General features: G+C 34.4%; 1 protein-coding gene and 1 long non-coding RNA gene across 4 annotated transcripts; both read right to left on the minus strand.

Moving 5' to 3' along the window:
* Nucleotides 1–1,927: 1,927 nt before the first annotated feature.
* Nucleotides 1,928–7,296, minus strand: LOC141617348 (alkane hydroxylase MAH1-like). Its single transcript, XM_074434535.1, has 4 exons — nt 6,997–7,296; nt 6,652–6,904; nt 6,316–6,507; nt 1,928–2,415 (listed from the first exon to the last, which is right to left on the minus strand). Exons 1-4 carry the CDS (start codon nt 7,294–7,296, stop codon nt 1,928–1,930), a joined length of 1,233 nt encoding a protein of 410 aa, XP_074290636.1.
* On the minus strand, nt 2,799–5,987 carry LOC141623301 (uncharacterized). Of its 3 annotated transcripts, XR_012533289.1 has the most exons (7): nt 5,775–5,987; nt 4,511–4,600; nt 4,255–4,376; nt 3,782–3,867; nt 3,608–3,675; nt 3,426–3,486; nt 2,799–3,112 (listed from the first exon to the last, which is right to left on the minus strand). It is a non-coding gene; the product is annotated as an uncharacterized LOC141623301 (long non-coding RNA). The 3 variants fall into 3 exon arrangements; XR_012533290.1 differs by having other exon boundaries at nt 4,255–4,371; nt 4,511–5,987; XR_012533291.1 differs by lacking the exon at nt 3,782–3,867 and having other exon boundaries at nt 4,511–5,987.
* Nucleotides 7,297–14,918: the final 7,622 nt, after the last annotated feature.

Here is a 14,918-nt window from a genome sequence, read left to right on the forward strand (position 1 = left end):
GTTGAAGATGGTCCGGGCTGGCGAGCTTGCCACAGTTTGTGAACTTCATCGAGTTGGGCCGGAGTAAGGGTATTAAAATCAATCCGATCAAATTGAGAAGACTGACCAGGGTCTGGAATAGATGGCGGTGGTGCGGTCAGTAAGTTCGCCTGAGCCGTGTTCCCGCTACTGGCAGCCCCGTTTGCAGACGGTTGTTGCGGCTGTTGCGTTGTGACAAGATGGGCTCGGGGAGTAGTACTGTGACCCTTTTTCTTACGGTCATAGTTGGTTCGGCCTTGAATATCAGGAACGACAGTACGACTCATATCGGCTCCATTAATATAAATACGATCTCTAGGACAGTCTCCCCACCACTCGGGAAACTCGTCCGTAACACGATAACAGACAGGGTATAGGTGACCTGACCATCGACAGGAAATACAGTAGGGCCTGGTAGGGTCGATGGGGCGAGAATGGTCCCCTCCCCCTCCGGCAGGCCGAGAGTTATTGGTGGTTCGGGTAGCAAAAGCTATTGTATCGGGTTTGGGTTCGATCTTATGAGCAGAAAAATTACGCATTCCCTCCTCTTGAAGGAGTCTATTATAAGCAAAATCAAGAGCAGGTAAAGGAGAAATACCGAGTAACTGAGAACGAGCATTATCATAACGGTCATCTAAGCCCATAAGAAAATCACGAACGCGCTGCTTGTCACGTCGAGTGTCGAGAAGACTCACCAGAATACATGTGCACGGGTTACATGTGCAAGGCGGAATAGGATTGGCTTCTTGAATATCGTCTCATAGTTTCGTGAGACGACCATTGTAATTGGTAAGAGTTTCCGTTGGGCCCTGTCGACACGAGACCAATTCTGCTTGCAATCGAAAAATGCGTGCATCGTTATTCTGGCAGAAACGGTTGCGGATGTCGACCCACATCAGTTTTGCTTCGGAACGATATGAAATTGTTCTTCGAATGGTGGAGTCGAGGGAATTATAGATCCACGCGGTAACAAGAGAATTTTGAGATCGCCATGATTCAAAATCAGCAGCATTAGTAGCAGGTTTTGGAATGGTACCGTCGGATTTCCCTTGGCGAGAAGAGCAAGGGTGAGTCCACGAGACCATTCGTCGAAATTGGCTCCATTGAAGGCAATTTGAGTGATATTGGTACTGGGATTTTCGACAGGAACATAGGTATAGGGTGGGGGTTTCGGGGTAGGATCAATGACTTGAGTGTTTTCGGAGTTCGTCATAATTTATCGAGTTCGAGATCGGAAAAAAACAGGGGAAAAACGAAGAAGATGAAGATTAAAAGGAATCAAAACTGGCTGATACCATATTAGAAGTGTGTAATCTCAGGAATGATATATTATTGATTGATTATCTTGACTGTATGATTACAAAGCTATGCTATTTATATGATTAGGGGACAACTATAAACATGGAATAAATATTCAACAAATAAACTATAATAGGCAAAGAGATATATTTGCCTTGTGTGTGTGATTGATCAGTGGAGTGCCGTTGGAAGCATATCAAGTGGACTGATAGTTTTGAAATCAGTCCGTTGAAAGAGGATCAAGAGTGTGGGCTTGGTGTGCTTGTTTGGACTTCGTAATAGAAACATTACATAAAACTTCAAATTTTGCAGTAACTAATAAATAAAAAAAGTAATAAATTCAACACAAACCATATTATATATATTTTGATCGTATGCATATGAGATTTTCAAAACACAAGTAGGAGAATAGCTATAAAAATAATTAAAACTCAAGGATAGTTGATAACGTCTTTTCATTATTATCCTCTCAAGTAGTCAAGTGCCTACTTAAGTCTTAAGGAACCTTAGAAGTAGTGCACGGACGGACGGACGTACAAGAATAACGTGACGTTATTTATTACTCGATTTTTGATAAACGTAACTTCGACGTTTCTCTACATTCTTAGCGTCATGCCCATCTACTATGAACTTTGACCTTCAATCCATGCTTCACGTGCAAAATCATGGACACATCCGGTTCAATTATCTGACCTTTAACAAGCTCGAACCGGAAATTATGGACCAATGTGGCTGCAACCATTTTCATTTGGGTCATAGCCGAATCTTTCCCTAAGCAACTTCTTGGACCCGCATAGAAAATAAAGTACTTGCTTGATGGCTCATGCTTAATCGTACCTCGATCGGAAATCCATCTTTCCGGATTGAACTCGGAGCAATTCTGTCCCCATATCGACTTCATTCTCGCCATCGCGTATAATGGAATCAATATTTTCGTCTTGGGGTGTACCTGGTGCCCGCTAGGTAGAGTATCGGGTTGGCGGGATGACTTGTATTGGAATGGAACCGGCGGGTATAGCCTCATGGACTCGATTAAGGCCTCGTGGATGTAAACCAGCACTACTAGAATAAATGGCAAAGAGACCATTGGAAATAGACCTAAGAGACCAACATAGAGATGGTCTCAAGGTCAAAGGTCTCTTAGGGTAAGAGACCATGCAAAAAAAAAATGGTTTCTTTGAAAAAAAGTTAGAGATCATCTTTTCTTGATAAATGGTTTCTTTACCCACTGAAAAAGAGACCATTAAAGTGAAAAAAATGATTTCTTATCTCACAATTACAAACCAAACAACAAATATAGATGGTTTCTTTCCTCAAACCAAGGATTAGAGAAGTATGGTTTCTTTAATTTTTTTATTCTTTTTTTTTGGTTTAGCTGCTTGCATAGTCATTGTTATTTATGGAGCCATAATGAGTTGACTGGCCGTATAGCTGTATACTCGTCTTTCGTTGAACATGGCACACATAACAAAGCTGATTTAAAAAAAACACATATATTATAATAAAAATTGTATTCGTTTTTACAATCACTTTAAAGCAAGCAATATTTTGTGTCATTAATACAAAAAAAATATGACTAATTTACCAAAAAATTACAATAATAAGAAAATCTAACTCATACTTCGGAAACGAAAACCAAAGCAGCCAGTGTCACTAAAGTTCCTTCTAAGTAGCTCATACTCCTTGACCTTCGAACCACTTTCAAGGAGCTGCATAGCCTTCTCGCCCCTTACAGTCACGTAGCAGACGATCTTTTCATTACGCTTGATACCAAAGGACCTCACATTGTACCTAGCTGTTTAGCACAAATCAATCTAACGTAAGAAACTGAAACTGACATTTGCTTCTACCCAAAAATAACGGTTTCAAATCAACTGCTAACGAAACATAATGCAACACTGAATATATATAGATGATCAACTTCCACAAGGAACTACCGTCTATGTTACTCAACCCTCGAACATGAGTATAACACTTGAACACTTTATTATAAGCCATTATGTGAAGAAGATTTTGACACTGGGGCTTATCGACTGAAATAAATGGTGCTCGTATGTTTATATAAGATGCAAAGAAATCAATAGATGCAGTCGGTGCAACGTTCATACCTGGGTAACAAGAGCATATAGTGGAAGAATGCTATAACTGCACAGAACCATGGCACCTAACCTGCAATTCCATATTTCAGTTACTAGTTTTAATGGTTAGATATGACCGCGCGAGGACTTATCAACATGAAATACTCGAGCAGACGAGCACCTTCGTCGAGTAAATTTTGCTGAGGACTTACCCCATGACAATTTTAAGAAGAGCAATCACTGGTTTATCATGGAAGCAGGACTCACTTCCAAATTCAAACTGCAAAAATACACATACACTTGTATGTTAAATCCTTCTGTTCGAATGATCCGTGATAAGTACTGTAATTAGTTATCTTTAAGAAGTAAGCAAGTAAATTCATTACCCAAATCCATAAGAAGTATGTTATCTGGAATTCATTCTGCAATAAAGTCGAACCTTGGACGACATATTTACCAATCAATATACAGCCTTAGAAATGTGAGAAGCACACAATGGTGGTTTTTCCAGATGAAAATAAAAACCGAGTCAGATTTTGCATCAACCAAGTACTATTTCAGAAATCAAAAGCGGAAAATTTAATAAACCATATTGCCCTACTCCTTAACTAATAAACCATATGAAGCTGAAATACTAGATAAGCAAATCACACTAAGAATGGATTTCCCTCACAAGCCTACTGCATGAGTCGGCAGAGGCAAGAATGCAGCATATTTTCTAGACTACAGGTACAATTAAGTTCATACTGCAACATTTTTAATAAACCATATTGCCCTATTGCCCTACTCCTTAACTAATAAACATTTTTAACAACTATCAGAATATCCAGAATACTAACAGTCAAAGATTACGAGTTACCTGAGAAGCGAAATGCCTATGACCAGGTGATAATGTACTAGAAGTTCGAACAATTGCTTTCTCAAGCATCGTTCACATTGATTTTTCCTGCTGAAGCCGCATTTGAAGGAGTTGTATCTGTTCTGCAAAAAAATTTGCATTAGACATAAGATAAATGCCAGAGCAGATATATAGAAGCATATATAGTCTGAGAAGGGTCGATTCCTATCCCCGTCCTATTTTCACATTCCCGAATAAAAGAAACATGAAAACTTACATCCTTTTCCAAGGAGGCGCGCTGATTTGATGAGCTTGTACTTGAATCAAAGGATTGTCCATGAGAGGTTCTTGTAGAAATTGGCGAGTCCTAGTGTAACAGGAATACAAACAATACATAAGTTGAAATGGTTACATTTGCTTAGAAAGCAAAGGTAATCAATTATCTGGGACGAAGGCAATTAATAATCGCTAATTTGTCAAAGAACCATCATTAACTAAACAAACAAAAAAGGGTTTTTCTATATAGTATCCTCCAATTTTTACAAATTCTATATGGTACCCTTCGATTTTTAAAGTTCTACATGATACCCCCTAAATTCAACAAGCAAATCCAACCGTGACCTTGAACTTTGAAAACCGTTAAGTTATTTGTTAAATTTTCTAATTAGATAGATGAATGACTCTTATACCCTTATGGCCTTATTTAATGTTTAATCCACCTTCTTCCTCAATCACCTCGCCATAACTAATAACTAATATTCTTAATCCTTCTTCTACCTCCCACCATTTTCACCATTAACACCATTTAATCAATAATATCCATATTTATTCTTTACTTAATCAAAATAACCACACACTGATATGCTCGTTTTTTTGCACCAATACCACTACCTTCAATTCTCTTCTAAACTACCAAAAATATTGTTAAAATAAGAAAATAAAAGTTGCAGAAAAGTGGGTAGCAAAAGGAGAAAGAAAATCATGAGCAGATGATGGCATGGTGGTGAAAAATATAGTGGGTGAAGAATAAACGGATCATTAATTGGGTTAATAAATATGTGTGTGGATGAACATGGCGCTAATTGTGGATTAAGTAAACAAGTTTGACGGAAAAATGACTAATTGACAGAAAAGTTGACGAAAATTATGATTAAGGACATCATGTAGAACTTTAAATAACACGGGGGTACCTTATAGATTTTGAAAAAATAGAGGGTACTATGTAGAAACTAAAATAATACGGGGGTACCGTACAGAAAATCCCAACAAAAAATATACAACAATCAACAATTAAACAATTACCATTCTGCTTATATTTGGATCAAAGTTCTCCTTGTTGGTTCTGGATTAACGAACTAACAAATAACCCTAATTCATTCATATTCTACCAAAAATTCATTCATATTCTACCAAAAATTCTCAATCAAATATAAACCGTAACACAAGTAATAGTGTGATACTATCACTTCCTGTAAAATCATACTGCATTCCATCAATTAAGGGATAACAAGAACATAAATCGAAAAAAAGAGGAAACTCGCCTTATTAAAAACCCGCAATAATTGACAAGTAGAGCGGACGAACGGTAAAAAGGAGAGGCGGTGGTGGTTTGGCGATGCCAAATGGTAGTTTGGCGACAAGAAATAGTGGTTTAGCGGGTCGCAGGTGTTAAGAATTGGGGTTTTAGGGTAGAAGGTGCTAGGGACTTGAAGAGAACGAGAGGGTGAGTTGAATTGGTGGTGGATTGGGTATTTGGGTTTAGTGTTTTACAGAGTAGTAGAATAGATATAAATATTAGTTTTATTTTTATTTTTATTTTAAAAAAAAAGTAAAAAATGAAAATAGTGGGCCAACCATACATAAGAAACCATTTTTGAGGAAGATGGTTACTTTGTTATTTTATTTTAGTGGGCCAACCATATTTAAGAAACCATTTTTCTGTAAAGCATGGTAATTTTAATCTAAGAGACCATTTAGAAACTTATATGGTTACTTATTAGTGATTTCTTATCTATATTTCCTAGTAGTGCAGGTTGCTGGTCTCGTCATGGTTAAAGACACTCCATTCTTTGATTTTTGCACCCGGAGTTTTAACGTTAATTTCATTCCTTATTTTTTGTTCGACCTCCGGGTGGGTCACCATTAGCCAAATGAACCAAGTCAAAGCTGAGCTGCTAGTATCTCGACCTGCAATAAGCTGTTGTAAGGTTGTGTCATGGAAAAAAACTTTGTCGTTAATATCAGTAATTTGTGTGAAACCGTCTTTCATGACAACTTGCATCAGTATTGTCAAGAAATCAACACTTTGATCATTGTCATCATTATCATCATCCATGAGGGTGTTACCACCTTACATGGTTAGCACCTCGTGTCGTTTCTTGGACACGATGTTGGAAATATAACTGTTAATGACCTTACGAGCGTGGTTCAATTTATTCTCGGGCCCAACTCCTAGTAGCAACTGTAACTTCCATAACAACTCAGGAAAGGCAATGCGGTAAACGATGCCTCCTTCGAAATCAGTCAACGCGCCCAAGAAAGGCACGTTTGGCGAATTAATAGCAAGAGACTCTGGATCATGACCCGTCACAGACATGCACACAACGTCTAAGGCAAATCGTTGAAACACATCTTGCATGTCCAACACACGGTCGTTGTGTTCGGACGCATGCTTTAGTAACGGACAAGCGTTTGGTCCAGCTTTGCATAGGCCGTCTCAATTGAATAATTTTGGAACTTTTGACTCTTCATCGACGTGTGAACCAATCGTCGATGTTGCTTCCATTCCTCGTCATCACTATTGAATAGGGTATAACCCATGACTTCAAATATCTTGCGATATTCATCCCCTTTTGGATAATTTTGGAAATTGGTAGTAGTCACATAGTGGATGTTTATCGGGTTCACTGTCGCAACATAGTCGGTGGACCCGAACCATGAACCCGGACTGGTGTAGGTGCCATTTTTGCGTTGCATAAGGTCTATAGCAACATCATGAAACCGATTAATGTTAATTAGAATCCATGGTGTTGAATCAGTGGCTACTGACCAAATCCAAACCATTTTTCTTCTTTTAACGTAGCATGTGAAAAGTACGTAAATAACACTCAGAGCTACGCAAATTTGTTGTATTCCTAACCAAACCATAATTTTGTATAGAATGAGTAGTCTAGAAAATTGTAATGATGTAGATTCTGAATACCTGATTTGCTTAGTATCTACCCTCTATTTAAAGGGGCATATTCCACTTACTAAATAAATACCCTTACAATATTCTCATTTAAAACGGACATTATCCGTCTTAAGCTTAAAACGGATTAAATATCACATCACCAGTGGTGAAACCAAAAACTAAATGTATCTAGGCCTAAATTTAAAGATATAACAATTTGATAATTTTTTTAATAGGTTCATCATATGGTCCTTGTCTCCTTGATCTTTCAACTAAAAATTAATCCAAAAAGTTCGTAAAAGAAAAGTCTTTTTAGTATGCAACTTAAAGAGACCTTATATTTGAGCGATTCACACTCAATTCCAATTTAGGAGTTAGGTCATCATTTCCATATTATTCCAAATTTTATTGTTGTAAAAAAAAATTAATTTATAAAATTTGCATATAACTCTCGGAAAAATGTCTTTATGAAAAACCTTATAAGCAGTAATAAAGGTCGTGAGAAGAAAATAAATAAGAATACTCAGATTTTAGTTAATAAATAATAGAGTTAGACTTTAGAAGACATATTAAATCCGAAAGCAAAATAACAAAAAAAAAAGGAGAGAGATGAATAGCAATGGGCTGTTAATTGAAAAAAAAAACATAAATAGCTGACATTGGGGTTGCACTTTAAACCATCCCACATTTGCTACAATTGTTTATACATAGAATTTTATTTATCCAAATCATCTTGGGCTAAGGCCCAAGTAGATAGCCAGGCCCTAGTTCCACCCATGCACACCACTTATATAATTTAAATATATTGCTTTTATCTATGCATTCTTATTTACACAAGTGCTATGCAATCGTCTATTTAAATTTAAGACAGATAGTGTCGTCTTAAGAGAGACTTACTGCTAGGGACGGCGATGAATATGGTCCTACAAGACCCATACCCATACCAGTATTTTCATGATAGACCAATACCCGACACTAAAGAGTCTGGGTAGGGTCTAGGTTTACCCATGGGTTTGATCTCGCTTAATTTACCGTGCATTTAACTTAATATGTACGATTTAGTTTAAAATATAATGAAGTTTATTGAAAGTGTAACAAGAAAGGAAAACAATAAAATCTTTCACGTTTACATCTATCTATAAATATTATTAAAAGGGTAAACCTTAAAAGCCACGTAGACAATGTGACTTCGCATTACTTAATGCCACCTTGCATTACCAAAATTCCACGTCACCAATCCTCCATATAATATGACGTGTTTAATTAAGATGATAATTTATGTTCGTATAATGATTCACTTAAAACGATACACAAATTAAAAAATATTTACATAAAAAAATAAATTAGTGTAACAAACATTAAATTTTGACCTTTTTAATTTCTATATAAACTAGAAAACAAATAAAAATCAAAATTCATACTAAATTTTAACTTTCAACGTTTATTCTAATTTTACGCCGTTTATGAAATAATAAAGAATTTGTAAATATTAAGGGCAAATAATAACATACTTAACATTAAACATTGACATTTTAATTTTTAAAACTAAAATTGGTTAAACGAAAAATAAAAATTTAAATCACTCTAATTTTATATTATTTATATGTGCAACTCCTTCTTAAATATTATTGCAATAAACTTGCTCAATTTCATTAAATTGAATACATTTGTAAATCTATAAATATGAATTATAAATAAAAGGGAAGACAAAATATCTACTATTTTTTAGTTCGTAAGATAACTCCCTAAACAATTCTCATGCAATGTGCATTTTGTAAAAAAAAAAAAAAAAAAAAAAAAAAAAAAAAAAGAAAAAAAAAAGTGAACCTTTTATATTTCATTTCTCATTACTCTTTATTTATGTTTATATTAAATTTGCTAATAATGAAAATCAATGCTCAAAATCATAAAACATTAATAAATATTTCTGAATATATTAAATTTAGTAATAATAAAAAAACCCAAAAGTCATAAAACGCATCCTCATTTGGCTATAAATGTTTGATAGAAGGCAACATTTGTGAGCCGAAATTGAAGCGAATATTTTTTTACCCCATCGCCAAAAGAATTATATATATGTGTCAATAATCTTTTTTATCATTGTATCAACATCAAGATAAGTGTACTAAGATTTTAAATTAATAATTTATTTATTATTTTTAAGTTCCATTGGTTATGAAGTAATCTTCACATTTTAAACCTTCACATATATCTTGTTTTGTTCTCATTTGGGAGCTATCAAGATTTGTGGAGTTGTGTTATTCATAGGTAAATATACTTACATCTTTATGATTCAATATCCTATTTCTTACATTATTTAAGGGAAAACTTAAATTAATAACGATAAGGTTAATATTACATAAATGAAATTCCACCATTTTGTTTTTTATTAATCCCTCAGTGGATATTTTTTTAGGGATAGTTCATTGGAGAAAGAAGACTATTTGAAGAAGAGAAAGACTAGAATTGCTTAAACAAATATTCCCTACATTCCACTCAATACTAAGTTATAAACTAACTACAAAATTGACTACATGAATGTGAATGACTAATTGTTTTTCGTTCATAAATAAAATTTAGTATTTTGAAACTTTCAAATGTATGTTTTTATTTGGGTATGTGTTTCTTTTTTTATTCATAATTTTTCCTTTGAAAAATAGCTCTCATAGAATGAACTTGGAGTTGCGAGGATCTCAATCTTATTAACAAGTTGGACAAAAAAATTTTGTTGACATAGATAATGGCTAAATGTAAATTATTATCTAATATTTATGCGTACATGTCATATTATCTAATACATATGTCTTATACCACATAAGAGATTGCAATGAGATTTGTAGTTGTCTATTATTTAACTCATTATATCATTTATGCAAAAATATAAAATTTAGAATTTTTGACAAATTGTTATAGATGATATAGTAAGACTAGCATTTATTAAGGTTCATAACTATGCTACTATATGATTTATGAGAATTAAAATATTGAGAAGATAAAAAAACCTTATAATTCTATATGTTTTAAGCTTCCTACATTGTGAAATTTATTATTCTCAAAAAAAGAAGGAAAAAAAAAGAGAAATAATTCAACATTATGCATTAATTTGCACTTTCGTCTTTACTTACTAACTTTATTTGCCGGAAGACAAAGCGACGTTCAAACTTTTACATAGAAAATTTAGTACAAAATTTATACAATCTAATCAAAAAGCAACCTTAAGCATTTAATTTTTTGTACATGGTGTCATGAATGGAACTCAATGAAAGGAACTTTTTTTAAAACCACGTGTTTTTAGTATAAATCAAAATAACAACTAAAATACATTATATAGTTTTGAAAATAAACCAAAATTGTCAAAGAAATAAGGCATTAACCAACTAACTTTTATGTATTTCAAGACTATATTTTTTAAATGGATCAACTAATTGCTCAGACAAATATAAACAATACGATAAAAGAAACAAAACTAAAACAGATAAACCCGTGAATCTCACGGGTCACAAACCTAGTTCACAATATATCAAAACACCATACACGTAATTTAAAACCACTCATGATGCTGATTATAAATGCCAACGTCAACCAAGATGATGACAAAGATGGATCTTGAAGGAGGGAAACATGATTGATAGAAAAAAATAATGTAGATTAACTTAAGTACAAATTAATTCTTTAACTGAAAAGATTAAGCTAAATATATATGTGTAATTTTTTTAGGAGTCCAAGGGTATGGGTATCGGTCAGATCTCCGATCCATACCCATACCATATTTTTTATGCATAGTCCCATACCCAAAAGGGTCTAAAATAAGAAGATCCGTACCAAGTCTATTAGGGTAAAACCCAACGGGTTGGGGTAGAGTCCTGGACAACTGTCATCTCTACTTACTGCTAACCTTATGTCATTAGATTGGTACATCGTAATCAATTTTATGTGTTATATTGTTAGTTCCTAAAGTGTTTTAGCAACTGCCACAATTAGACCTGCGGGCAACCTGGACAGACATGGTTTAGTCCAGCTACCGCCTAGCCACGGTGGAAATCCAACCGGCCGAAAGATACGTGTACAGCAAAAATCAAGAGTGGATGATCGACTTAGTGACGGAAGCAGATTCCCCAGTTGCTCGAAAGGAGTAGGAAGAAAGTTTCCTCATTCATGAAGGTATGATAATCTTATGTTGGAATTGTCGAGGCATTACAAGGCCTTCTTTTAATAGGCATTTTCTTCAACTAGTCCGTACCCATCAACCTAGTATCGTTATTCTTACGGAAACCCGGGTTGCAAATTCGAATACTTTATCTATTGTAAAAGGGTTGCCTTTCGATTCCTTTGAGATACTTGATCCTATTGGCTTCTCCGGTGGAATCATTCTACTGTGGAAGTCAACGGATGTGGGAGTCACTACCATCATCAAAACTGCTCAATCACTTAATGTGATGGTCGAGGTAAAGAAGAACAACTTTAATTACTTTCTTTCTGCCATATGTGCTAGCACTAAGTTCAAATTTCGAAAATTGTTGTGGAATGACCTCACTGATATTGCTGGAAGCATTAACCTCCCCTGGCTGTGCATTGGCGATTTTAATGAAGTTGTTTGTAATAGTGAAAATTTTGGGGGGAACACGGTTAAGCTTCATAGAACAAATTTATACAAAGAGACTATGGATAGTTGTTCCCTATGTGACCTTGGGTTTTCTGGATCTAAGTACACTTGGACCAATCGTAGGAAAATTTTTCCTATTCTCGAAATACTTGACCGCGCCTAGGTTAATCAAGCATGGCTCGACACCTACCCTAGCTCCCACCTCGTCCACCTCCCTCGCCTCTCCTCTGACCATTATCCTATCCTCCTCAAAACCCAACTCTTTTGTAACAAAGTTCCTAAACCCTTCAAATTTGAGTCATACTGGTTAATGGAACCCACTTTCCTCCCTCTCACGTCTCACGTTTGGACTGCGACTCTTGGTAGCCTTAATAATAAACTTGACACTCTTAGCAAAGAGTTATCTGAATGGGGAAAACACACTCTAGGAAACTTCTAAAGAAACAAACCAGGCTGCTCGCTCGCCTTAATGGAGTCGAATTAGGGAAGATTATATTTCCCTAATTCACTCCCATTTTTCGGTCACCATAAGAAGAAAAAGGGAGATCATTATTCTACCCTAATTCTTTTTGACCTAGCCTCCTCTCTCATCAGAAGAAAAACACAAAACAACTAAATTTTACAGAAAATCTTAGATCGATTCTAGCATTATCAATAGGGCATATCTCAAATCGTCTTGGGTGCAACTGATAGGCGAATATCTACTTTGATATTGTTCTTAGGCCGGATTTGCTAGGACCGAAGGTTATTTCTGAATCCTATATTTTGTTTATGTATTTTAATTTTATGACTAGTGATCGTCATCATTATATTCGTTATAATCCTTAATAATAAGGGAAGTATACAGATTATTTCCCACAAGTGATATCAGAGCAAAGGCCACGAATTTTAATTTTGATGATTTTCATAAAAATTGTATGTAAACTTTTAGGGTTTCCGGAAAAAAAAAAAATTAGGGCACGGCTGTTTTTTTTTTGTTAATGCTGATTGAAAAAAAAAATGTTTGCAGCCGGTGTTTGTTCTTTTTGATGCGAGATTTCCATTTTTATTTTTCATAATGTTGTTTTAATCAGTTAAAATTATCATATGAAGAATTGGTAGATGTTTGATTTGATGCAGATTAAGTTAAAACATAAATGGAATCGTCATGTTTGATTTAATGCAGATTAAGTTGAAATTAAAAAGGCATTAGGGTCCTAATTTAAAAACCGTGAATTTTTTTTTTGCTGTTTCTGTACTGTTCACGGATGAACAGTATTAAAAAAAAAACTGCTGTTTTTTTTTGGAAAAACCGGTTAAAGTTTTTTTGCGGTTGTTTTGTTTATGCCGTTTTGGAAAAGCATCCGAAAAAAAAAAAAAAATTTGTTGTTACTGTTCACGTGCTACTGTTCACAGAGGACAAAATTTTAAAAAAAAAAAAAAAAAAAAATTTGTTTCGGTTTTTTTACAAATAAAACCGTGTATAAAATAAGAAACATGCTTGTTTTGTTTTTCTTTGTTTATGCCGAGACCAAATAAAAAAAGGATTTTGTTTTTGTTTTGATTTTGGCCAATTAGTTATTGTGAAATGGTTCACAATTAAAAGATACCGAATTATTTTAAAGCAGTTTAAAATTTTGACGGATTGAATTCATATTACAAGTTTAATATGGATTAAGATTGAAATTAATGTGATTAATTGAGGAATTGTCACTTAATTTGATTTAAATAGGTGGTTTGGATAAATTAATCAACATAATTAAGGAATTGTGTCATGTATGTTTAATTTTTTTTTAGTTGATGCTTTTAATTTTGTTGAATGAATCGATTGAATGAATTTAATTTACGTATTTTTGCAATCAGTTGTAATACTTAGTGTGGCCTTAGTCAAATTATGTTTTCGTAATGAAGGAAACATAATTTTTTAATGTAATTATGAGATCTCGAATCTCCTTTATTTTTCTTTAGTTTTTGGGTTCTGAAATTAGAATGTAATAAATAGGTTTATTATGTAAATTTTATTTATTGTATTTTTCAAAAGAAGACTAAAGATGGAGATTGGAGCTCACTCCCGCTACATGGATCAAGATGGAACATCAAGACAAGCTTCTCGGGTCCAAGGATGGATTCCAAACTTGTATTTATTGTTCATTTTGATAGGATAGGCCACACTAGGACTTTTACTGTTTTTACGTTTTCATTCTTATTGCTTTTCATTCACATGATAGTTTATGCATCATATTCCGCCTAAAACCAAACCACCTACTACTAAAATGCATGAAAATTGACTCATATAGGTTGTATGTTAGTTTTCATGGACATACAGATGTCACAGTCTTTAAGCCATCACCTTAGTTTATTCATTCTTGCATGCTAGATATTAGTTCACTTAAAATGAATTAAAATAAAGTTGATGGGATCTTCCTCTAAAATGGAAATTGAGATTAGTCTTTATAAGGGCAAACAACTATGAATCCCTTCTTCGTCGGCAGGCATAATATGACCCCTTCTACGTTGGGTAAGTAGTTGTGTTGACTTAGTTTACCTCAACATCATAGTCCGAAGAGTTTCTCGTGATTATGATGGACTAAAGATAGAATTTACAGAAATTTATCGACCAAGAATTCTAACGGTAGAATTAGCTAAAAGGTTAGCTTATCAATTTACAGAGAATTGAGTCTTGGGATCATTTATATAATTCTTGAGGGAGGTCAATTGTATAAATGTTTTGAGTCTTCGCGTTATGACAGTAGTTCATTAGACTTAAAAATATAAACGATGCACATGCTTATTATTTTTATTCTTCTTCTCATGATGTAGAACACGATTATTTTTCATAATCTTTGTCACAACGAAATGGCCGCAAATAACGCAATCCCAATGCCTAGTGCCACACTTGATCGCGCGTCCTGGTTGAAAGTATTCATGGAC

This window comes from Silene latifolia, chromosome X (assembly GCF_048544455.1).
Source record: "Silene latifolia isolate original U9 population chromosome X, ASM4854445v1, whole genome shotgun sequence".
In the NCBI taxonomy this organism is placed as follows: domain Eukaryota; kingdom Viridiplantae; phylum Streptophyta; class Magnoliopsida; order Caryophyllales; family Caryophyllaceae; genus Silene; species Silene latifolia.